At 46.4% G+C, this 25,426-nt stretch overlaps 2 protein-coding genes across 6 annotated transcripts in view; both read right to left on the reverse strand.

Moving 5' to 3' along the window:
* Positions 1 to 6,066, reverse strand: part of ITGA2B (integrin subunit alpha 2b) — a 14,677-nt gene extending 8,611 nt beyond the window's left edge. The window contains exons 1-12 of the mRNA XM_077747717.1: positions 5,879 to 6,066; positions 3,953 to 4,074; positions 3,767 to 3,864; positions 3,488 to 3,653; positions 3,148 to 3,197; positions 3,026 to 3,071; positions 2,804 to 2,932; positions 2,370 to 2,417; positions 2,173 to 2,216; positions 2,015 to 2,068; positions 1,825 to 1,877; positions 1,438 to 1,649 (exon numbers count right to left, since the gene is read on the reverse strand). Coding sequence (XP_077603843.1) covers positions 1,438 to 1,649; positions 1,825 to 1,877; positions 2,015 to 2,068; positions 2,173 to 2,216; positions 2,370 to 2,417; positions 2,804 to 2,932; positions 3,026 to 3,071; positions 3,148 to 3,197; positions 3,488 to 3,653; positions 3,767 to 3,864; positions 3,953 to 4,074; positions 5,879 to 6,066 — 1,210 coding nt within the window. The remainder of the gene's footprint in view (positions 1 to 1,437; positions 1,650 to 1,824; positions 1,878 to 2,014; positions 2,069 to 2,172; positions 2,217 to 2,369; positions 2,418 to 2,803; positions 2,933 to 3,025; positions 3,072 to 3,147; positions 3,198 to 3,487; positions 3,654 to 3,766; positions 3,865 to 3,952; positions 4,075 to 5,878) is intronic.
* Positions 6,067 to 11,908: 5,842 nt separating this feature from the next.
* The window catches only part of GPATCH8 (G-patch domain containing 8), a 90,306-nt gene continuing 76,788 nt past the window's right edge, over positions 11,909 to 25,426 (reverse strand). For 4 of the 5 annotated variants that reach the window (XM_077747697.1, XM_077747700.1, XM_077747701.1 and 1 more), the window contains 3 exons: positions 21,638 to 21,687; positions 20,343 to 20,473; positions 11,909 to 16,826 (listed from right to left, as the gene is read on the reverse strand). In XM_077747697.1, the coding sequence (XP_077603823.1) occupies positions 12,944 to 16,826; positions 20,343 to 20,473; positions 21,638 to 21,687 (4,064 nt within the window). In that variant the 3' untranslated portion in view covers positions 11,909 to 12,943. The remainder of the gene's footprint in view (positions 16,827 to 20,342; positions 20,474 to 21,637; positions 21,688 to 25,426) is intronic. The other variant, XM_077747698.1, reaches the window with a different exon arrangement.

Consider the following 25,426-nt stretch of genomic DNA (forward strand, 5'->3'; position numbering starts at 1 on the left):
TCTTTTCTCCCCTGACCTTTAGCACCTTGCTGTCTCTGCTTATTTCCGACCAGTCCATCACCCTTGCCTGTCCTCAGCAAACCTGGCCAGACCTCACCAGATTGGGCCCCAGGGATTCCTGACCACCGTCTTCACTTGGGATGGAGGTGTTGCCCAACTGTCTGGAGGGGGTTCTGCTCAGCCCCCTCCCCCACTCTGCTCAGTGCCTATTTTTTTTTTTACATATAGTTTATTGTCAAATTAGTTTCCACATAACACTCAGTGCTCATCCCCAAAGTGCCCTCCTCCATGCNTTCATTCTGTCAAGCTCCCAGCCCCCCTACTTCCTTCACCTAAAGAGAAGCAGCCCAACTGTTGTGCTATCAATCGGAACCCACTTTTCTGCCCTCCTTTATCCTGCCACCGGGCTGAACATTCCAATCCAGTCTTCCGCCTCCTCCAGCTCACTTCCCTCCTCACCCTGTGTCCCCACAAGATCATTCCCTCCACCTACTCCATATGCTTTGAAATTAAAATAACCTTCCCTTGACCCTCATCTCCTTTCAGGGATCTTTTTCTTTTCTTTATTATTATTATTATTATTATTATTATTTTGTCCTTTCACAAACTAAAAGGGCTGTCTATACTGGCTGCCTCCAATTCTTCACTTCCATTCATACCTTGCCCCCTGGCATTCTGACTTCTGTCCCTACCCAGTCCCAAATCTACCACTCTCACCAATGACCTCCTTGCTAAAGCCCATGGATACTTCTCCAGCCCCATCTAATTATGCCTTTCGGCAGCATCTGGAGCCATGAATTCCCTTCCTCCTGCTCAAAGCGCTCTCTTCCTTTGTGTTCCAGGTCATCAGATCTGGATCTATTACTTCTCTGGACACTCCTCTGTCTCCTTTCCAGACTCACTTCACCTGGGAGTCCCCTAAATGCTCTTGCTCCAGGGCTTTGCCCTCTGCCTCTTCTCACTTCACAGGTGCCCGGGACCGCATCCACCCTCCCCAGGCCTCTGTCTCTCACTCAGACTTCTCTGCTGGGCATGGGGAAGGCACACCCAACTGCTCTCTGGAAGTCTACCTACTGCTCCCAAGTCCTTCAAGGCAAACAGGCCCAGGGCTGAACTGCTTGATCTCTGCCCCCCACCTCACCTTCCCAGGACTGCTGCTTGTACTGAGTTCCAGGCAGTGAAGGCACCAACACCCCTCTCTGCCAACGCCTCGCTCCACATCCAGTCACCCATCAAGTCCCAATAGTCCAGGGACTGGATATCTGTGAAGTCACCCCTGTCTCTAACTCCACTGCCCCAATCCACACCCAAGTGCTCACCATCTCCTGCCTAGACCAATGCAAACAAGTCCTAATCGGTCTCTTTCAACTTACACCCTCGGTCTTTGTTGTGGCTGTTAACCCCTCTGCAGCAAGTGGGGCTCCTTTCTTCCCTTACCGTTGTAGCCATCCCGGTCGAGGTCGCCCAGAGGCGCGATGGCCGAGCCGAATCTCCCGTAGAGCTGTGTGCCCGTCAGCAGAAGGCTGGGGGTGCGCAGCGCGTGGTGACCCCGAGGCTGCAGGAACAAGTACACGCGCCCCACCTCGGCCAGCTTGCGGTCAGCGCGGCTCTCCATGTACAGTGGCGCGCCCACCAGCAGGTCGTGCCTCCTGCAGGCCAGACAGGGCGGTTCCGGAGGGGGGCGGTGGAGAGGGATGCTTCGACCTTGCCCTTATGCGCCCCTCGGCGGTCACGTGGGAATGGGCGAGGAACGGAGGCGACCGAGAGCAGCCAACCCCTCTGGTAATAGGGAACCCGAGTCCGTAGGGATGGGGCGCCCCTCACCCGTCCCCGTTGACATCAGTGACGGCCACCGAGTGCCCGAAATACGAAGCCACCTGCAGGAAGATGAGGTGTACTTAATTCCCGCCCCCAGACCGGCACCTTCTCTTAACACTGCCCTCCACGCCCCGCGGAATATTCTAGGGTTCCAGTTCCCCGCGTCGGCCACCCCCCCACCGGGACCGATTTCCACCTGCTCTCCAATCAGCTGGTGCAGCGTCTGGTGGTCCGAGTCCAAAATTTCCACCTGCACGGACAACGTCAGGGGCGCATCATGCTTGCTCCCACTCCAGGGGAGAAAAGGCAGGGGGCGGGGGGTTGGGGGCTTGGGNNNGGATAGGGGGCACTCACCGCTCCCAGGGTCCAACTCCAGGTGGGGGCGCTTACGACGTACTCTAGGGAGAGTCCGACCCCAGGTAATGAGGTCCTTCGATCTACCCACCCCCCGTCCGCCATTCTGCAGTCCAGGGGAGATTTCCGTGCGGGGCTGGGGGGTGCTCCTCCCGGGGCTGGGCTCCCCAACCTTTGCCCCTAAATGGATTTCTTGCCTGTAGTGCTGAGATCCCCGTCGAACTCGCCCACGGCCACCGAATACCCTGAAGAGGCGGCGCGAATTAATATTTCTGGGAGCGTGAAGCAGGGAGAGGGGCCAAGGGGGAGGAAGAAGGGGACCCAGAGACCACCCAGTCTAAACCCTGCATATTGTGTAGATGGGAAAACTGAGGTCACCGAGAGGCCAGAGAATGGCCCCTCGAATTCGCCCCAGCGAATCCGGGGCGGGGAAGGCGAGGTGGGGCATACGGGAGTTGTGCGGTCAAGGGAGTGGGGAGGGAAGCCGTGGGAGCAGGGGGCGGAGGTGCCTTCGGTGCCTCTGCGGTTGGGGTTGGCCAGCGGGGTTGGTCTGAGGGCGCTCCTCTGACCCGCGGAGGGGGCGGTGATACTTAGAGGGCCGAGAAGTCTAGAAGGGTGGTGCCAGGTGTACCCCGGTAGCTGTCGAAGTACGCTAGGTTGTAGAGGTCGCTGGAGAAGCGCTGGGCGGGCACGTTCCACAAGAGGGTGCCTGGATGGTAACTCGAGACGATATTGGCAATAGGAGCCCGCGCCAGGAGACCTAGGGCGCGAGGGACAGCGGGTGTGGGGGCTCTGACACCTGGAGTCTCCCCAGGCCAAGAGACCGGAGGGAGGTGTACGGACGGGCACATACCTAAGAAATAATAGCCGCCAGGGGCCCCAAGCACCAGCTCTCCAGCCTGAAAGGGAAGCCCTGGAGGTGAGACGGGCCCTGTCTGGGAGCCGTCCGCAAAGGCGCTTACGCTCCCTACTCGCCTGGGTGACCGCCGCGCTGAAGCCCACTTCGCAGTAGCGCTTGTCTGGGGCTGGAAAAGGCAAGGAGGAGGGGTCAGCGAAGGGGCGGATCAAGATTTACGTCCGGGCGCCTGGGGCGGGGCCGGGGCGGGGCCACGGGTAATATAGAGGCGTGGCCTTGAGGCTGAGCCTGGCGGGGCGGGGGCAGAAGCCGGGCCAGGGAGTTGGGCCCAGGGCGATGCCAGACTGAAAGCCGGGCTTGGGGGTGGGGCGTAGGTGGGGGAGCTTGGGAGGTATCAGGTTAAGGAGGGAGCTAGGTGGCCCGGAGGGAAACGGAGACAAAACGGAGAGCTGAACTCACTATAGCGATATGTCGAGTAAACTGGGCTCATGGTGTTAGCCCGACAGGGCGAGTACTCCGCGCGGTGGCCGTTTTGGAGCTGAGCCACGAAGCAGGCACCTACGGGCGTCTTCTCAGCCTCCTCTGTCTGTTCTAGGGCGTTCCAGTGCTGCCAGGGGGCGCAGGCCTGGAGCAGGGCCACAGGAGAGTGGAGAACAGGCGGGATTCGGATTCTTCCCACCCCCTTCCCCGTGTCCCTTCCCCCCGACTGCTCTCTGTGTCCCGTTCCGCGGCGCCCACCACAATGTTGTTGTTCCAGCTGACGACAGACGCCCCCAGTCCTTGCCCGGCCTTGAAGGTTTGGAAGGTTTGGAAGCCTATGTGTCGGGTCTCATCATCTGGAGGGCGCAAGAAGGATGGGGCGCTGAAGCTCTGCTGTTCACCCTCCCTGTAGCCCCTTCCTCTGCCTCCTTGTGCAGGACTCACTGAGGTTGAAGGGCAGCGAGGTGCACTGGCCGCCCTCGGTCCTCCAGGGGCACAGGAACACGCCTCCCGTTTCCTCCTGGTTGCGGCCCCGGGTCCGCGGGGCGCCCACCACGATGGCCACACTGCGTAGGAAAGCTGGGTGAGTGCGGCGCGGATTCCTGGGTACCACACGCCCCGGCGCCTGCGCTGAGAGCACTACCTGGAAGGGCTGTGTGCCTCGGAGGGCACTGGGGCATCTTTCCTCAACGAGGTATCACAGACCGTGGAGCCCAGCCTTTTATGGCCAGTGAAACCTGTCTCCCAGTGGAGGAAATCACGTGCCTAAAGTAACCTAGTGAGTTAAGGGTAAAGCTGGAACTATAACCGTTTGGTTTGATTTGAATGTGAGGAGTTTGTTATCTTTGCTGAAAAACATCTCCTAAGCTCTGCACACCATCCCACCATCCACACTCCATATCCCCCACCCTCACTCCCCACACCAAAAGCCGGGGATTTACATGCGTCCTAGAGTTTAAGACCTTTACCGGATCCCTTCCAGAGAGGTAGTTTTTTTTTTTTTTTTTTAACTTTTAATGTTTTATTTATTTCTAAGAGAGAGAGAGAGAGAGAGAGAGAGAGCATGAGCAGGGGAGGGTCAGAGAGAGAGGGAGGTACAGAATCTGAAACAGGCTCCAGGCTCTGAGCTAGCTGTCAGCACAGAGCCCCAAGCAGAGCTTGAATCCAGAACCGTGAGATCATGACCTGAGCTGAAGTCGGTCGCTTAAGCGACTGAGCCACCCAGGCGCCCCAGTGAGAGGTAGTTTTAATGGGGAAGAATTAGGGAAGCTACTGGGCACCTCTAAAGTGAGTTATGGATATTGCTGAGGACCTTAGCAGATCTAGGTTCAAATAGTAGCTGTATCATATATGAATTGGGGGACAATACCTACCAATCAATGTCAGGAGAAGTAAAAGAAATAAATGTATGAGGTACATTTCGGCATGGTGCCAGCTAAGTAACACATAACAAGTTTAAAAAAAAAGGTATACTTTTTTTTCTTTCATCTCGTAGGATGTTTATTAAGTAATGCCTATGAAACCAATATCTGTAGAAAGAATGGAAAAGAAGCAAGAATGGGAAGAGAACGGAGTCGAATGCAGATTCAGGCCCAAAGGCAGCCATGGGCCACACCCTGGGAGCTCTCGAGCTAGAAGGACCCTTCCAAACCATCCCAAGTTGAGGTGAGAACATCGGACCCTCACACCCCTCTCCTCCCTCCACACTCCTCATGATCAGTCACAATGGAAAGAGGACTTGACGTTGGGGGAGGTGACTCTCTTCAGCAGAGAAAATTCGCCAAAAGGCAGATACTTGAAGGCTATGTGCCATCCCCACTCCCCAAAGGTGAGCATCACAGCACCTCCCACAATAAGTAACCAGTGCAGGGTAGTTGCTATAAAGACAAGGAACCAGGACTCTAATCCTGGAAGTCTGATTTTGCAGCTGATCAATCCTAACCATTAAAGCTTTGTTGTCTCTTTTCAAAATATATTTTTGATGGAGATGGGGGGGGGGAATAGAGTAGAAAAAGCAAGGTGGGAGTGGATAAACAATGTTGTCGTTTTGAAAGTCAGTTTAATAAATGTATTTTAAGGGGGGAGGGGGGTAGGTCATACAACTGACCCTTGGGGGAAAAATCAACTTTTGCCTTTGTTCTTGCTGTAGTTTTGGTGCCCACCTCCCCTTTGGTGCCCCTCCCTGACACCCTTACCCAAGCCAGTTCCTGCCAGCATTCCTAAAAAGAACTCAGTCTAAATAGGGCCTAGAAATCACTTTGCTCAACCTCTATCACAAATGGGGAGCTAGAGTTGCACAGAAGCAGTGGCGGGGGAGGGGGGCGCGGAAACTTTCTCTCTCCCAACACCCAAACTTCTCCCCGGGCTCACCTCCCACGGCTGTCCTTGTAGAAGTCCAGTGAAAACCCAAAGTGGCTGCCATTGGGGCCTGTGTAGAAGGTGAGCTGCACTGGGTCCAGGTTCAAGGCCCAGGCTCGAGGGACAGCATCGGGTCCCAAGAGCAGCTGCACCCACTCCAGAAGCCAGAGGGCATGAAGTGGACACACAACTCTGGCCATCTTCCTTCTCCCACAACCTCCTAGGCAGGAATGGGTTAGCTTCTTCCTTTTCCTTTCGGTCTCTACCACCAGAAGGCTTTTCTTATCAAACTGGAACGTAACTTGCTGAGCAGTGGGCAGAGGAAAGGGCTATAAGCCCTGGATCCATATGGTTGCTTGGATTGGCAGAAAGGGGGTGAGGCCACCCTGGGGGTGGATGCTAATGACTGAAACCCATGACTCCTCCCTTTTCCTGAGAGTAGTTTATCACCAAGCCCTGCTGGTTCTGCCTCTCAACTATGTCTCTTGAGTCTTCACATTTCCACTATCACCTTCTAGTCTGAGCCACCATTGCTGTCTGCTTGGGGTAGTGTAATCATGAACTAACTGGTCCATACACCTCCACTCTAGCTGTCTTACAGCCCTTCCTCCCCTAACCCCACAGCTGTCTACATTGCTATGGCCCAGTGTGACTTGGTCAGAGGTGGAGGAAGGAGGAAGGAAGCTGCTGTCTCCTGATAAGAACTGAGGTTGCTATATCCTTTTGGATAAGGCACTTACTCACTTCCTCCTTCCAGAGCTTTGGTCAGCCATATTGGTGTAGCAAGCTTCTTCACTCTCCCTCCACATCACATTAAGATGTGGCCACCGCAGTGCAGCTGGTACTGGCAAAATGTGTGGTCAGTGAATCTTGGCCAAAGGGGAAAGGGGATGGGGCAAGAGTGGAGTCCAGAGTATTCTGGATCACAAGCTCTGGGATTATATGCCAGCTATTTATTTGAAGGCAGACCTTCGCTCTTTCTTAGGTGACAGAGCTCTTGTCCAATCAGGACTTATTCTAGTGGGCTCACTGCCTAGGGGAAGCCTCTTCAATTCCTCAGGCTGGCACCCTGGAGTTGACATACATGGGAACAGCACTGATCACACTGTTTAGTCATGGTCCATTCACTGGATTGTGTCCATGACTCCCTTGACAGCAAGGTTCCTTTCTGTAGCCCCAGGGCCTACCCAAGAGCCCAACATGTAGTATGCATCGCTGACAGACTGAATGGAAGCATGCAAAGAGGAGGGAAGATGCAAACATGGAGTCACACAGTGGAAAAGGAAGGAAGAGTTTTGAGCAGAAAGGCAAGGTAATTTTCTCTGGATGACAGGAAGAGGAGTGCCAAGTCTTATTGGCACTGTAGGTCTTCCTCCAAAAAAGCAGGCTCTCAGGAAGAAAATTCAAGAGATCTGCTAGGGGTAAAGAAAGACTTGCCACATTCTCCTTTGGCTATTTTCTAATCACACTTAGCCACCATCTTATCCTGCCCAAGTATCCTGTGCCATTCTGGAACCCTTTCAGCTCCTCTCTTCCCCTTCTAATTCACCATCTGGGCCCAAGCTCAAAATCCTATCTTTTACTAGATTAGAAGCTCCTTGAGCTTTAGTCTGGACCTTCCTCACTGCTGAATCCCCAGTGCTAAGCTCATGATAGGCATACAATACAGTTGCTAGAATGAATACTTAACTCTGTCCTATACTTACCTCTCACCCTCTCCTTGTCAATATAATAATGGTATTACATTACTGCTGTATACTGACTGCATAGCCCAATATTGTCACATCCCACTTAAGTCTTTTTTTTTTAATGTTTTATTTTCTTTTTGAGAGACAGAGTGGAGGAAGGGCAGAGAGAGAGACACACACACAGAATCTGAAGCAGGCTCCAGGCTCTGAGCTGTCAGCGCAGAGCCCGATGCAGGGCTTGAACCCACAAACCATGAGATCATGACCTGAGCCAAAATCCGACGCTTAACTTAGTGAGCCACCCAGGTGGCCCTCACTGAAGTCTAATGGGTATTTATTTTGCTCAAGGCACTGAGTGATGAGGGATACAAAGATAACTGTCCCAGATCCTTAAAGAACTTAGCCCACAATTAGGACACAAACACACATAACTGCAGCAGAGGGACAGTAAAGAATGCCTTGAAAAGGGTAGACTAACATTATGCCTAACTGAAGTCATTTATATCTTTGATCCTAACAACCCTATGAAATAGGTACTATTGTATAGATGCAAAAATCATGGTATAGAGTTTTAGGTAAATTGCCCAAATTTATATAGCCAAAGGGTGGCGAGACAAGGATTCAAACACATTTGCACTTGAATCCATCGTTGTTTTTAAATCCGTGTTCTTAACCACTACACCGTGGTGCCTTTTGTCTGAGAATGAGGGTTTTTTAGGCACAGGAAATAACATGAACAAAGAGAGCTGTAGACAGTAGAGGTCAACTATAGGGAAAGGCCAAGTAGTCAACTCAACATAGGGTGTTCAAAGGGGAGAACTGGGGCACCAGAGTGAAATGGAGGGCTAGGATCAAATCACTACAGGTCCTTGAATGCCTTAAGGAATTCGAACTTTAATCTGTAGGAGGTGGAGAATCATAAAGATTTTTAAAGCCAGGGAAAAAGAGATACATTGACCAATTGTGCTCCCTTTTGGATGATTACACTGGCTGTGGATAGAAGGAACTGAAAAAGGCAGGACTTAGTGGGAAGGTCCGATGGATAGGCAGCCACTGCAATCCTCTCAGTTAAGGTGGTGAGGTCTGAACCAGGATCCTGATGACAAGAACAAAAGAGAGAGCGGAGATGACACCATCAGTAACAATGTGGTAGGGAGGGGTCAAAAGTAATTCAAAGCTTTGGTGCACGGCTGGCTGGTAGGACAGTTGTACCATCAGCTACAACTAGAAATAGGTGAAGCATCAGATTTGGGAAGGGAGAGGAGTCTGGTATTCAAGAATTGTTTCTCACGGGTGTTCCCTGGGGCCAGAGCTGGGTTGATCTCCTGAGATAGTAGGCGGAGTGCGGACACATTGCTCCCACTTTCCCACCCCATCAACCCTGAGTCCTAGAATTCCTCAATGAATGCAAAGTTCCGTAGAGGCTTAAGTCAGCAACGACTGAACTTCTATGTGCCTGGCATAGAGCTAAGGTGATGTGGAGGATAAATAGAGAAAAGCTCATTATCTTTGATGCTTCCTTATTTAATCCTTGCATAATCCTCAGTATTTTCTTTGTTCCTATTTTTAAATATGTAAAATGTTTACTGTGTGTTCAACTCTATGTAAAACATTCCAAGGGATTAAAAAGAAAAGGGAAGTATAGAAATCAGTCCCTGTCCTGAGTTTAGCATTTTACTGGGAAGCAGTACATAAAATGAACTGAAGATTCTGAAAAGACAGTAAACTTGCATAGATTAAGGAATTACATCCTGGATTCTGTGAGCCCAGCCAGGAAAATGCCGCAAAAATTCAGACACGAGCTGATAAGGGAGGGAGGTGAAGGTATTTCTGACAAATAAGAATGGAAAGGTCTACAAGGTCTTAGTCATCAGGGTGTAGAAAGGGGAGTACTTCTGGGATGCAAGTGCAGGCGGCTGAAACAACCCTTTTTGGAATCGGCTGCATATGTCCTCACATGGTACTCTCTACAGGCCAGTAGACACCCTGCCTGCTCAGAAAGTCACTTTCATTTTTTTAAATTAAAAATAAAAAAAGTATTTAGTTTGTAAGAGTGCACACACGAGGATGAGTGGGGGGAGGGGGTGGCAGAGAGAGAGGGAGAGAATCCCAAGCAGGTTCTGTGCCCTCAGTGCAAACAAAGCCCAATGTGGGGCTTGAACTCCAACCAGATCATGACCTGAGCCAAAATCAAGACCAGAAATCAAGAGTTCTGCAGATACTCAACTGACTGAACCACCCAGGGAGCCCCTCACTTTCATTTTATAACATTCCTTCTTGCTTGGCAGGGATTTTGCTCATTTAGGAAATTAGGCAGATCTGAGCATCCAACCCAAGGTTCAAACTCAATACCTTCTCTTTTCTCTAGGGAGAACACAGCTGTGTGACAGAGTAGGAAAGAAATAGACTTTGTACTTCTCTTTCCCTGAAAGGCTGAGGGAGAGGAATCTTAATTTATTACAAACCTATGGTTAGCTTTTGAAGCTAAACTTCCTCTGCCTTTTTTGATTTTTCTATACTGAAGAGTAGATAGAAGTTTTTATCTGCTATTAGGCCACATTTCCTTTTACTACGCAGCTTTCAAGCACTGCTGTGTATTATGATGAGATTAAGAAGAATAATTCAAGACTGGTTCGGGTATAGAAAACTTCATCTGGAAGGCAAAAATCAGGCAGATGACTTGTAAGCCCTTTGCTCTGAAGTTCATCTCAAATCCTGAAAACTGACGCCAGAAATCCCAAATCTGTTTCGTGAGCACCAACATGCCATACATTCTACTACAGAGATTACATCTCAACTGAGCAAAAAAGTAGACATAGAAGAAAATTCTCATGGCAAAGCGTGGAAAGGAGATGCACATTCCAAGACATCCACCTAAGACTAATAAAATTAACATGATTTCCTCCTACAGCACCATCTTTCCCTGCTACTCAGGCAGCCTGTCTTGAGAAGCTCAATCCCGAACACCAGAAGCAAAAATCTATCCCTTGATCACTTCCAGCAGGATGTTATTTGTAACCCGTAACTCCATCCCTTCCCAACCTGAGTGGATGGAGCAACAATCACGACAGACTCTGCTAAGTTTCCACAAATCATTGGTTTATTAGAAAGTTCCTTTCCCTAATTTTACAGCATATATATCTCTATCATATGTGATAAAGTTAAATACAATCTGTAATGTTTGTAAGTAAGGATAGGTTATTTTGTTAAGTTTTAAATTGACTATTCTGAAAGTTAAAGAAAACTGCCCCCAGGAAGGTAGAGAGGCAGCCAGAGTATGGCTCAATCTACAAGCTAATGGGAAGCAGCACAAAAATGTTAATACTGTATTATTTAAATATTTACATGGGCTGAAAGCAAAGAAAAATGAGTCCCTTCACTTCAAACAGATGATTTCATTTTTCCAGTGCTAGTGATCAAAAGTGATACTTCTGAATCAGATGAGGAGCACTGAACAGGTAGGAGGCTCAGTCAAGAGCCTTGTTTGCCCAGCACTTGCTTCTCATAAACTCAAAACCTTTTTCTTTTGGGAATCTGAGAAGGCAGAACCAAGAGCCTTGGCCCAAGTAAGCAGGGTTTAATTTTTCCTGTCCGGTGACCACCCACCCAATTCTAGCCACAGGAATGGGTAGGGAAATGCTAAATAGAGAACTGCTCGCTACACCAAAGATGAGACCTGCGATGTAAACACCTTTGGGTCAGTATATTAGGTCTGAGAGGCCCGGTGAAAGGCAAGAGGAGGAAGAGGAACGAAGGTGGTACTTCCTCTGGTAGGTGTCATGGGAGAAAAGGAAAACAAAAATCTTCACTGCTTAAACTAAGCTGGGCAGAAGACATGGAAACTATGAAGCAAAAGAATCTGCAGTGTCTATAAATGTGCTCACCTCCCAACAAGGGGAAGAAACTGTCCCAACTCTTATCATCCTCAAGTCTACTACTTCTGTTTCTAGCCAACCCAAAAGGCACATTAAAACAAAAAACAAAAAAACCCAAAACTGTCAGAGGGGGTCTAAGTACTAGGAAGGCAAATGGATTGCCTGGAACAAGGCATCCAGAAGACCCAGGAAATCTCCCAGACAATCACTCTGAATCTCACTGCTTCCAGAGAGCAAAGCTCTTGAATCTCTCTCTCCTCCTCTGTGGGCTCACCTGTTTCTCTGTATAAAACTGCAAAGCACACGAGGGAGATGTCATAACCGAGGACCCCACTGACAAACCCCCAGCTGACTGCTGCCCATTAGTTAAAGAACAAAACAAAACTGTAAAACAAAACAAAAACCCAGTGCTGGGGACACCACTTACTGCAAATTAACAAAACATTTTGTCCCAGCAAAAAAATGTTAAACAATGTTCCTTCTTTTTAACATTTTTATAGTTCATAACTTCAAAAAATACACGAGCTTGATAAAATATACATGCTTAGTCATTTTTGCATCTAGCAGAAAACAGATACTTTATTTTTTGTTTTCATTTTATAACCATTAAAGTTTCTTAATTCAACTAGGGCAAACATATTTACACAAAGCCACCAGAACAAGGATCACTTAAAGAGCTGGATGTAAAAAATATTATTGCAGTATACTACAAATATGGAACCTTTTTTTTATATGAGCTACAAAAAGCAGCATTTACGTTTATAGAGTTCAGTGCAATTTTTTACATTAAAAAAAAAATCCTATAAATTAAGGAAACATCAACATGACAGAAGAAAATACACCCTTCAGACACATGAGCTCCTCTCTCTGGGGAAGCACACGGGCGACTCTACGTTCCGCTTCTATTCATGATAGGATCTTCTTTTCTAGGATATGCAGATACCCCTTCTGGGATGAGGGGTATGAGGACAGCAGTGCCAAATGTGTGGCTCTGTGTGGGAAGTGGATTGAATAACAGCCTGAGTAGCCTCTGGTTCCAGGTCAGACTCCCTTTCCACCTCACCCGGCATAGCATAAGGTCACCAAGGGATGGTCAAAGACAGCGAGAGGGCATGACCAGATGGACAAACCACCAGCCAGAGAGGAAGAAAGTGTTCTAAAATTACAGAAGGGAAGAGTGGAGGATAAAAATTAGAGGGAAGAGAGGAATATCCCAAACTCGACAGTTTGGAGATGTTGCTGCAGAGGGTTGGGTAGCACTTACTGGTGTTCCCTAGCTTAGAAACACAGGAGAGGGAGGGACAAACAGAAACGGGGAAGGGAAAAAAATCCCTGATAGTAAACCCAAAGAAAACCTCAAATCTAAAACCACCCCTGCAAGCCAAAACTTGATTCTTTGGCTGTCAGACACTGCCCATCCCAGCTTCTACTTGCTGGTATTAATGGCTCAACACCTCCGAGGGAAGATATATGGGTCACCTTCCCTGGCCCTACCTGGGCTCCCCTCCCCCAACTCATGTGCCATGGCTAGGCGGGTGCTGCAGGTCCTGACCTGAGAAAATGGGATGAAGTAGTGGGTGAAGGTGGAGGGCAGTGGCAGCTGCTGCAGCAGGCCGAGGAGCAAGCAGGGTCGGGTAGAGGGCCGCATGCGGGACAGGATGGAAGGTGAAGGGCCCCGGATGAATGGCTGAGGCAGGAATGATGTGGATGGGATGGCTAGCGAGGAAGGTGGCTGGGTGGCCAGGGATGATTGAGTGAGTGAGGTGGGACAAGGAAATGGGGGTCAGGTGGGGCTGGGGAATATGATGCACTTGGGCGAGTGGCTGGGGATGAGGGTGGGGGTGAATTCCGATGGCGGCGGCGGCGGCGGCCGCGTGATGCTGCAGGATGGCGTGCTGAACAGTTGTGATGGAGGTGGCGGAGGCCGTGGCTGGCTGCTGAATGTGGATAGGCTGCAGGGCTGGAGTGGCTGGGGCCAGGGCAGCCGAGGCCGGAAAGGCCTTCACTTGCTTGGCTAGAAGCTGCTGCTGGATGTGCTGCTGTGCGGCCTGCTGGAGCTTGCTGTACTTCTCCATCTCCTCAGGGGTGAAGGTGATGGGCTGGCTCTCTAGGGGGGCCAGGGAAGCATCCTCAGCCCCATCAGCTGACTCAATACTAGGATCCCCACTGGGAGGTGCATAACTGGGGAAGTGCTCAAGGTCTGGCGCTATAGGCAGCAAGCTGGATTCCACAGGGCCTGGCTGACTGCCACTATCCAAGGACTCTAGGGTGTCCCCGTCGCTGGGATCAGGGAGGTAGTTATGGGAGACAGTGGGGTCCCCAGGATAGCAGTCAGAGTGCACTGGGGTGCCTAGTGGAGCCACAGGGTGATCAGCAGTAGCTTCTTCAGACTTTGGCTCCTCTGGGGGTGGGTCTGATAAGGGGCCAGCTGTTTCCTCTGAGGGGAACGGATGTCCAAGTGGGGCATCACTACTTCCTGGAGGCCCTTCTTCTGTCTCTGACTGTTCTTGCTCTTCCCCCCTTTCTAAGCCAGACTCTTCACATTTCTTGGTGTTGGGCTTTCGGGTAGCTGGGAGTTTCCCTATCAATGGAAGAACAGGCTTATTGCCAAGAGATGGGGGGAGCTTGGGCCCAAAGTAACCTTGCGGGGGGTCCTTGAGCTTGAGCCCGGCTTTATTAGGGGTGGCCAGCACCTCCTCACTCACACTGGGTTTCCTCTCCACTTTCCTTGACTGAATCTTCTCCAGTAGCAGTTTGGCAGTAACGGAGTTCTTGTCTTCGGGGCTGCAGTCACCTTCTGACCCCCTTCCAGCACCAGCGTTGCTGTTCTGGGAGGGCGGGCCTGTCCCTTTACCATCGTCTCCTCTGCCATCTTCTTTCTTCCCAGGACCTTCTCCCCGGCCTGATCGGAAATAGTGGGGAGACTGGGAGCGATAGATTTTAGAGCGGATGAAGTCTCGACGACCAGAACGCCTCTCCTCAGGGCTCTCGTGACCCCATGATCCCTTCCTGGAACCTGATCTCTGGGAAGGGCTCCTGGTGCTGCGACTGCGGTCACGGCTATAGCTTCGGCTCCGCTGCCAGCTGTGGGCTGTGGTGCTGCGGCTTCTCCGTTTGCTCCGGCTGCGACTACAGCTACTGCTGCGGCTGCGGCCCCGGGACCTTGAGCGCTCCCTGGTATGACTCCGAGACCGGCTTCGGGACTGGCTGCAACTGAGGCTATAGTCATCATCAGAAGAGGAGTATTTGTGCCGTTTGGACCGGTGCTTGGAGCTGGCATAGTCTGAGTCATCAGAGTCATGCGAGCGCTTGGAGTGCCTTCGAGATCGGTCACTATAGTCACTGTAGCTGTCATCGGAGTAACTGCGCTGTCTGCTATAGCAGCTCTGGTCTGAAGAAGCATCGGAGCTACTGGAGTAAGAACGCCGGGAGGAACGGTGTGAGGAATGGCGCCGGCCTGACCGGGAGCGGCTCCGGGAGTGCTCACTGCCCGAGTCCTCCTCCTCCTCCTCACTGTACTGGGATGGAGACTTCTGGTGCAGCTGGTGTGATGAAGCATCGTCACTGTCCTCATCTCCACTACTGGGTCGACTTCGGTGGCTGGACCGGCTGCTCCGTTTGGTGCTAGCTCTTCGCTGGCAGGATGAGGTCAGAGGCTCACCTTTGTGTTTCCGCCCACCATGATCTTGGGAGCTGCCACCGCCTCCGCCTTCGTCCTTCTTGCCGCTGCTCCCTTCTTCGGCTGGGAGGGATCTTCGCTGGGAATCATCTTGAGCTCGCCGCCGCCGTCTGGGGGGTGCAGGGCTGCCACTCCCAGGGGGTTCTGGTTTGGGTCCCCGTTCAGAATCTGCAGGGGCTGATGACTTATTCTTCTTTCGTTTTCGTTTCTTGCGCTTCTTAGACTTCTCCCCAGACTCTGTCTTAGAGCTTTTCTCTTCTGGGTCAGCCTTATGTTTCCGTTTGTGTTTGCTGGATTTTTTGTGTTTCTTTTTCTTTTTGTGTCGGTGGGACTTCCCAGATCGTTCTTTCTTGCTAGGAAGGCTTCTCCCTGTGTCCTCTGTCTCTGACCCATGGCTGCCCCCAGGTTCCTGCTTGTTCAAACTGCTACAGGCCGACTCGGAAGCAGGAGCATCCATTCTGCCTCCTGAGGAATGTTCTACATTCTCTCCACCCTCTTTGCTTTTATTTGGCTCACCAGCATCAAGGCCTTGGAGATGGTCCTTTGAGGAGCCTCCTATGTCCTTTGGTTTTTCGGTCCCTTTAGCTCTGGCATCTTTGTTTCTTGAAAGTTTAAAGTCAAAGTATAAAGGGTTACAACTGTATGAAATGGAGGGTTCTGCCTTGGTAAAAATTAAGAGTTCCGATGGCCACTGGAGGGCAGTGCTTTCATCTTTGCTCAAAACTGGAAAGAAGGGACCAGTAGGATGTTTGGGTCCCTCCTGACTTTCTTTCCCTGCTGGGGTGATCTGAGAGGTTTCTTTAGAGGGGTTAGACTCACACATTTGATTCTCTGAAGCTTTCTGACATGGACTCTCTAAACTCTGCTCACTTACATCCTCTCCTGAGACCTTCTTTGTCTCAGCTTTGCCTCCAGGCTCTGAGGGCTCTGCAGCACTGGTTTCCGTCTGTTGCTCGGAGATTTCATCAACCGTCTTTTCTGCCCCTTGGCTTGCTGTCACCTTGATACAGCCTTTAGGCTTGGGAGAACTGCTTTTTTTGCTCTCTAGGGCATTCTTGAGGTGCATGCTATTATCACCTTCCATCTGTTCACTGGCTCTCATAAAGAGTAGGAAGGGGAAATTTGGTTTTACTTTGCAGTGTGCTGGGGGAATGTAGTGGTAATACTCTGGTTCTGCAGCCCCAGCTCCTTCTTCTCGCTTCATTCTTTTTAACTTAGATAATGTCGAGGCTAGGGACCCTCCATCCTGAGGGTCTTCATCCTCTTTTTTGCCATCAAGATTACTACCACCATCAGATTCTCCCACCTTCTGCAGTCCTTGGTCAGAACCTTTCTCATCAGCTTTGGCTCCATCTTCAGACGGTCCTTCCTCTGCATGGTCCTTGAAAACTGATGCTATTGATTCGAGTTTGACAGGAGCCTTCTTGGCAAAGGAAAATGACACTCCCAATTTTTGCAGTGGGGTTCCTTGATTATTCTTAATGCCAAAGCTGATGCCTTGGGAAGCTAACCCAGGAGCCTGTGACAGGCCAGTGGTATTGGTGCTTTGTACTGCAGTGAAAGGGCCTCCTTTATCGGTGGAGAATTCAGATCCCAGGCCACAAGTGGCCATGGCACTTGTGCCACTGTTTGTAGCTGATTCATCTTTATCATCATCTCCACCTTCTTCATCTACAGCCACCGTGGTTGGTCTGAACATGGGACCACTTCCAGGTGCACTGCACAACGGTTTAGAAAAATAAACAACAAAAAAAGGTTAGAAGAACATTTCATACTTCTTATATAACACTCATCTCTCATGTTCCATCATTCACTGCAGGCAGGCCTCAAAGACATTGAGTGTTGGCCATTTCCTAGCCCTATGCCAAAAACAGATACTTGCTCAGTGGGTTTAGGCAAATCTCAGGGCCGGCCAGTTAATACTATTTCTTCCTAAGCTGTCTAGAATGTGAAAAGTAAAGCTTTATCACACAATTCAAATACTTTGTCATTACCACCTGGTACAGCTGACCCATCCTGTATTTGTTCTCATTTCTTTTTTCTTTTTTAAAGTTTATTTTGTTAAGTAATCTCTACACTGAATGTGGGGCTTGAATTCACGACCCTAAGATCAAGAGCTGTGTGCTTTTCTGACTGACCCAGCCAGGCACCCCTGTTCTCAGTTCTTACAGAATCATCCCACCCATCAGTATGCCATCAAATGTGTGGCTCAACATCTATTCACAAAGATTGTATTTCAGTCACCTAAAAAAAACCCCTCTATTTTCCTCTGTTTTCAAATTTTACTATTTTTTTTTTTTTTTTTTTTTTTTTTTTTTTTTTTTTTTAAAGTTTCTTAATTTATTTTGAGAGAAAGAGAGAGCACGAGTTGGGTAGGGGCAGAGAGAGAGGGAGAGAGATTTCCAAGAAGGCTCCACACTGTCAGCACAGAGCCCGATGCGAGGCCTGGAACCCACAAACCACAAGATCATGACCTGAGGCAAGATCAAGATTGAACGCTCAACCGACTAAGTCATCTAGGCGCCCCTCAAATTTTACTTTTAAAAATATGGATATTTTCTGAGTTTATCATAGTCAGAAACTTCCACTGTGTTATTCTATGGTAGTCTCTGGTTAGTATGTCTGGCATTTGCTTTGGTTTTGTGATAATTTCTCGGCATTCTGTACAGTGATCATGATGCTACCAAACACTTTCTCAGCTCTGAAAACAGGAACACAGAGGAGCCTCAAAGCCAGTGCTTTAAACTCATGTCATGTCTGAAATTTTTAGTGTGTGGACTATATGCTTGAGGTATCTTTCAAGCCAAACTTAAGAAGTGAGGAGAATTAACTATCTATTTGGATGAAGCCTTGTTATCTGACTCCTAGCTACAAGCTGTCCTAAATTTAGGGGCCAAATACATTTGGATGATGTGCTATCTCCTGTCATCTAAAAACTCTTGCTAATGGAAGACAGGAACCTGAAAGATTCAGACAGCAAGAGACACACTGTGCTACGAAACCTACTTCATGGCAAAGAAACTCTCAAGGTGAATAAAAAGGAATCTTATTTTGTTCTTTTGCTTACACTTTACCATGTTAATTCAGTAATACTTATATGGGGTCATGCATTAATTCTGGGACAATGAAATACCTGATGATTGGTCAAACCTTCTTTTATTCTCCCAAGAGATCATTGGTCATCTTTTAACTATTTATATGAAACTGAAGAAAAACATGTATTAAAATATGTCCCAGATCAGAACGTGACCTGGTATATACTTTTTGAGACGCTAGCCTTGCAATATGCCCAAGGGTAACGTGTTACTCTACAAAAAGCTGCCCAAAGAAGGAATCAGAACCAGTTTATTATAGGCAGTTTATCTCAACATTAGAGCTCAGTGGTTAATTCGGTTTCAAAACTTATACTATGTGTTCTCTCCCTTCCTTCTCTGAAAACAGAGAAGCAAATAAGTAAAAAAAAAAAAAAAAGGATCCTGAGACAAAAAAAAATCTAGTAAGTCCAGGAACTTAGAAACTCTGGCCCCAACTTGGCTGTAAACTTTTAAAAGCCACAGTCATAGTTTCTCTTTCTACTATAACCAGTTCCTTCCTTGATCCTGGACAGCCATTAAAAAACAAACATGGGGGCCTCAGATGCTTTGGGTTCCCAAAGGCTCATTGCTTGGAAATTCAGCCCCAGGTGGGGTAAATTCCACTTAAGGCTAGGTACCAGCCCCCAAATTGATAATCATCAAGAACCATGAAGGGAGATTTAAAAGAACACTCAAGAAGATAGGAAGCTGCAGAGAAATAAATGGATAGAATACTTAGGTTTTAGGGGTTAATACTAACTGCATAATACTTAAAAGGACATTAAAACACTTGAATCTTTGCACCAATACTTTTTAGCTATAAAATACTGTAATATGTGTGCTTTTTNCTATGTGTGCTTTTCTACAGAAGAATGTTGGAGAATGGGAACAATAATATTTGTATAATTTACTGATTTATTGAGCATCTCCTATGGCATGGCACTCTTTTATAAGGCACTTTTTTTTCTTGGGGGGGAGGGGGAATGAAGGAACAAACACAAGCAGCGGAGAAGGGCAGAGGGAGAAAGACAATCTTAAGCAGGCTCCATGCCCAGTGTGGAGCCCAGTGTGGGACTCAATCTCCCAACTATGACATTGTGACCCCAGCTGCAATCAAGAGTCAGACACCTAACTGAGTGAGCCACCCAGGCTCCCCTATAAGGCACTTTTGATGAAAAGATAATCACTCGTCACAACTGTAAGAAGCAAACTGTTATTATCATCTCCATCTTACAGGTTAGGAAACTGAGGCATAGAGCTTAGATAACTGAGGTCACACAGATGGTAGGATATGGCCTCAAGTGCATATTCCTCATCAGTATATTATACTCTAATTACAGATATGCTTTCAGTTTGGAAAAAAAGAATTACTAATCAGGTTTATAAATCTTTTTTTTTTTTTAATTTTTTAAATGTTTCTTATTTTATTTCTAGGAGAGAGAGAGAGAGAGAGAGAGAGACAGCGTGAGCAGGAGAGGGTCAGAGAGAGAAGGAGTCACAGACTCAGAAACAGGCTCCAGGCTCTGAGCTGGCAGTCAGCACAGAGCCCGACGCGGGGCACGAACCCACGAACCGCGAGATCATGACCTAAGCGAAAGTCGGACGCTTAACCGACTAAGCCACCCAGGCGCCCCTTTTTGTTTGTTTTTTGAGAGAGTATGAGCAGGAGGGAGGGGCAGAGGGAGAATCTTAAGCAGGTTCCATGCCCAGCATAGACCCCTACAAGGGGCTTGATCTCACAACTGTGAGATCATGACCTGAACTGAAATCAAGAGTCGGATGCTTAACTAACTGAGCCAACCAGACGCCCCAAAGGTTCTAATTCTTAAATTTTAATGTCTTAAATTATAATCTAAAATCTAAAATCTTAAGGATTATAACTATCTATAGAACCCTTTGAGAGAAAAATATCCTCGGGGTGTCTGGGTGGCTCAGTCAGTTAAATATCTGGCTCTTGACTTTTAGTTCAGGTAATGATCTCACGGTTTATGAGTTTGAGCCCCACACAGGGCTGTGCTGACAGTGCAGAGCCTGCTTGGGATTCTGTCTCCCTCTCTCTCTGTCCCTCCACCTTGTGCTCTCTCTCTCTCAAAACATTACTAAATAAATAAAAATAAAAACTTAAAAAAAAAAAAAGAACGAAAAAGAACATATCCTCACCATTCAGCTTGTTTCCTTTGCTCAGCCAATTCATGGAGCCGCCGAAGTGCTTTTTCCTGTTTCTTCTCATCTTTGCGGGATCTTGAAGAGACATTTCGAGCAAACTCTCTCTGCTTGAGATCTTTCAATCTCTGGTGGACAACAACAACAACAAAACAAAAAGGGAACAGAGGGTGGGTGATTTAGAATAATCTGGGGATCCTGAAAACAAGGTCTTTAGAATATTTACCCTCAATCAATGGTTACAGTGCTAGTGCAGAACACATTGTTTAATACTCTCTCTTTCAGTAACTGAAACCACAATGGCTGATTACTTTGGATAAAACACTTGCAGTACCTGCATTTCTAATTAGGACAGCATACCATTTTCTTTATTGGGCAAAATTAAATGATTTCAGATACAACAAGCAAATTTTAGAACACTGGGAGGGAAAAAAAAGGGACTATTTGATCACCTGCTCCTCCAGGATGCAAAACTAGACAAACAGAATATGAGATAAATTGTAATAACACAAGCCAAAGAGAACAGAAAGGGGTTAGGCTAGTACAGAAAATTATCCAGGAGTAAGATCTTAAAAAGCAATGTACAGCTTACATGGGGAGGTTATGTGAATCAAAACAAATAGAAAGCATACTTTTATTTCACCATAAAAAGGTGCTATTTCTTTTCAGCATGAAGTAGTCCTGTGACTATCACACAAACCACCTTCCAATGCTAGCATGTTCAGAGCTCACCAGTCTGACCAGCATCTGGTCAGTCTGCTGAAATTAGACAGTAATATGTATAGCTTTTTCATTCCTTCATGGCCCTGAGAGTAACTTCCAGGGGATGAGGAGAGAGAACAGAGATAAGTCTAAGGATTTATTACTTAAAATCCTGATAAAAGAATCAATCTTTTATTCTCAGAAACTACTACATAATTTTCCTTAAAACAAAATGAAACAATAACCAAAAAAGAACAGTGCTAATGACACACTAGTGACAAAGTCCAGACATATCTGCAATGAAGACAGAACTAAAATTATTTCCAACACACTAGATAATATAAAAAACAAACCAAAACAAAACACATACATTAGCCTATACTTTTACAGTAGCATTAGGAAAAGGAATTTGACCCAATATAAAGTGGACATTGCTTTGTGGAAGGGCATGATGTTCAACAGACAGAGGAATTTTCATATCTAATATTTATGAAATGTGTTTTGAATATTTTTGAATTGGGAGGGGAAAAGGGTGGAAAGACACACACAAAAAAAGATATACAGCTAAAGACACTAGTAGAAAAACTCACTCTTGTGATCTGGGCTCCCAAATTAGAAGGATTTGCTTTCAATACATCAGCTGAAAATGTCACATCACAAAGAAAAAAAAGTAAAAATAAAACAAGAGTGAAAGAGAAAAAAAAATAAAGCAAGCATTACTACACAAGCTCTCTTAGTGAATCTGCAAACTATTATACTGAACAATCAGGGACAAAGCCATCAACTCTAAAAGGGTGGGGGAGAAGGGAAGCACCTGTACAACACATATATGTGTACATACACAGAGACTGACACAGTAATAATCTCTCCTGGATACATGGACCTATCTGCATTCAGGAAAAATAGTTAACAGAACTTCAGGAAAGACCACTGCTACCTAGAAATTGTCTATCTTATTTTCATTTACCTTTATTTTGGGACTGTTCAAGTAACCAACAGCTGACAAAATGTTTTACTAAAGCTAGCTATCCAGAATTAAGATTTTTATAAAAACCACTTCAAGATGGTAGATCAACTATCTTGAATAAATATGAATTCCAATTTTTTCCTTTTAAGGAGAATGAGACAGAAAGAGCCTGTTAGGACTACTATATCATTATTTCAGGCTACAAACTTAGGTTTTTTTCTGCCCCAAACATTTACCATGCTCTCTAGCCAAAATTTAAATAGAACATATGTTTTTCTCATATCTGCCATCTTCTCTCTAGCCACCCCATAGGCCTGCAAAATCTCCCAATGCCTCATCATTTCCTTCCTTCTTACAAATATTTCATTACTTTTAGGAGTTATTTCCCAAACTACAAGATACTTTCCAAAAAAATGTGCATTTTATCAAAGCCTGGAGTTTCGAGGCTAAATCAGACGTTAGGCTTTCCTATCATTCAGCAACCACCTGTTGCAACTTTGAAGTTGAAGCCTGAACATGCCCTATCTAGGATTCCTACCACATTGTAACTGGAGGTAGAGAGAGACGAAAATGGGATGATGTCGGTAAAACAAATCTGAGTGCAGCCCCATTCTAGGTGAAGCTACACACCAAATAGGGTGTAGCAACCATTCCTAAATCACCCTTACAGACTTTAAAAGTCTGGGGTCTCAAATGTAAAATTGGGAACCCCAGAATTCTTACCCAAACCTTAGAGATAGGGCTGGACAACTCCCCCAAACTCAACATGTTTGTTTGAGGTCTCTCTCTCAGATGAGGGCGTTTTCATGACAAAAATGGATTCTACCCAAGGTCAAAGTAAATCTACCTCCAAAATCTTTACTGATACTGCGTAAGATTTTTCTTCTTTCTGAACTGCCTAGTATCTTGTTAAGCACTCATCTAGCAACCATCATGCTTTGCTCTGACTCTACTTGTTCCTGCCTTTCAGAAAGGCAGTAAGTGTAAAGTTGGAGTCAGAAAGACTTGCCTTCAAATCTATGAATTACCAAGCAAGTGATTTCATCTCTCTGAGCTCCAGTTCCCTCCATGAGAAAAACAGGGCTATTCTAGCAATAGATGTATGAGGTTAAGTGTCAAAATAAATATGAAGTACTTTGTGTATCAAAATTGTTCAATACTGGGACACCTGGTGGCTCAGTTGGTTAAGTGTCTGATTTCAGCTGAGGCATGATATCACAGTTCATGAGTTCAAGCCCCATGTTGGGCTCTGGGCTGACAGCTCAGAGCCTGGAGCCTGCTTTTGATTCTGTGTCTTCCTCTCTCTCTCTGCCTACCCCCACCCTGCTTGCACTCTTTCTCAAAAATAAATAAACTTAAAAAAAATGTTCAATATTGTCTCTTTTATTTGGGGCAGAGACTATAGTTGTTGTTTTTTTTTAAACTTTATTTTTATTTATTTCTTAAGTAATGTCCACACCCAATGTGGGTCTTGAACTCACAAGCTCGAGATGAAGCGTCACATTCTTTACCAGCTGATCCCCTCCTTTAAAAATTTTTATTTTAAAAACAATCTCTACACTCAATGTGGGGCTCATGTAACTGATCTTTGTAATCAACCTTGCAATACACGGAACAGTAGTTAAGTCTACAGAAAGCATCTGGTAAATGCTTGGTGAATAATCTGGCTGAAACATTGGATCCTTGATTTTTCCCCAAATAAATTCTTTACCACTTGTAGAAATATTTTCCTATATCCATTAGGGACATAGTCAAGTTATATGATATATATGGTTTTCCTAGCTATTATTCTCATCCAGCAAGGAAGTCTCATTCTTTAGAGAATCAAAAAGCCTAAAATGTTAAGCGCCCCTTATTTGTGAACAGAATTAGGACACTGGTTCATGGAGCGTATCACTCTTGATCTCAGGGTCATGAGTTTGAGCCCCATGTTATGTGTAGAGATTACGTAAAAAAAAAAAAAAAATTAGGCCAAATGGCAAAAAAGCTATCAGAAAGTTCTCAATTTCCTATGTAAAAAGCAATTTAAAAAATTTAAGTTTATTTTGAGAGAAAAAGAGATAGCAGAAGCAGGGGAGGAGCTGAGAGAGAGAGAGAGAGAGAGAGAGAGAGAGAGAGAGAGAATCTCAAGCAGGCTCACACTGCCAGTAGAGAGTCTGATATGGGGCTCGAACCCAAGAAGTCATGAGATTATGACCTGGGCTGAAACCAAGAGTCGGACACTTAACAGACCGAGCCACCCAAGTGCCCCTAAAAGTAACTTTTATAAAGGCAGAAGTCCCTAATTCAGAATTAGATTTTTGGTTATTTTATTCCATGGAAAAACCTGGCTCATTTGCAACTAAATGCTCATATGAAATTCAGTATCCTGTACTTTTATATTCCTCTTAAATTCTAAAGAGGAACACAACTTCAGATTAACTTCTTCAAGGTGAGAACAGAGGAGCAACACACCTGCCTGTCAAAGAGACAGAGCTCATGCAAGGAAAAAAATTTATCGATGTGTCATCAATCCAAAAACTTTTCAAAGGCTGAGCAAATTCCATTCCATACATAAAAATTCAAGTTAGACTCCAAACTGGGATACTGTCTGATCTGAATGGATATAATTAATCATTTAAGCTAAATCCAAAATTACTATGTCCTTATCTCTGAAAATTACAGATTATGCCTTCTGAAGTGTTGCTAGTAATTTTGTTTCTTCTTTGAACTATTAAAGCTTATTAATAAAAATTTAAGCATATTATATAACACATTTCTAGCGGGTTTAAATATTTCATTCAAGGTAAAGAAGACTGAACCAAATTCAAGATGAAAGGGTTTGAAAATCCTGTTCTGAAAAAACAATAGCATGTTTCCAAAAAAGTATATATTTTTGTGACATAGAACACAGTGGCCATTTCTCACTGAGTCTCAATCACATGGTAGATGGAGTTTCACTAAACTTTCCAAAAGACCAATATAGGGGGAGACCTTAAGAAATAATCCAGCACTTGAAATATCCATCCACATAACCATGGTTCTTTGGGCTAAAGAAACTTCAATGTAAAGGACTTTCCATTTCTTAAAACACAGCTTAAATAGCACTGTGTTGGCAGCAAAGTATCTACTCCCCCACTACCCAACTCTGCAAACTCCTGAACCATTACCCAACTCTGAACAAAGTAAAGCAGAGAAATGAGAATCTGGTAAATCCCACCGATTTTTAATGTGAGTGATAAATTTGCCCACATTATCAATAATGTGGAGTGTGACTAGCAAGGAGTGGCATGGTGTTTGACCTGGGAATGAATGCGACAAAGATATATCTGCACATAATTTTCTCTAAGAACAAAATAAGCTTCTGAATTAATAAAATATTTGCATCTTTTGGTACTACTCTTTCCTAACAAATACCCTACTAGGAATAAAT

The sequence above is a fragment of the Crocuta crocuta genome, unplaced genomic scaffold (genome assembly GCF_008692635.1).
Source record: "Crocuta crocuta isolate KB4526 unplaced genomic scaffold, BGI_CrCroc_1.0 scaffold289, whole genome shotgun sequence".
Classification (NCBI taxonomy): domain Eukaryota; kingdom Metazoa; phylum Chordata; class Mammalia; order Carnivora; family Hyaenidae; genus Crocuta; species Crocuta crocuta.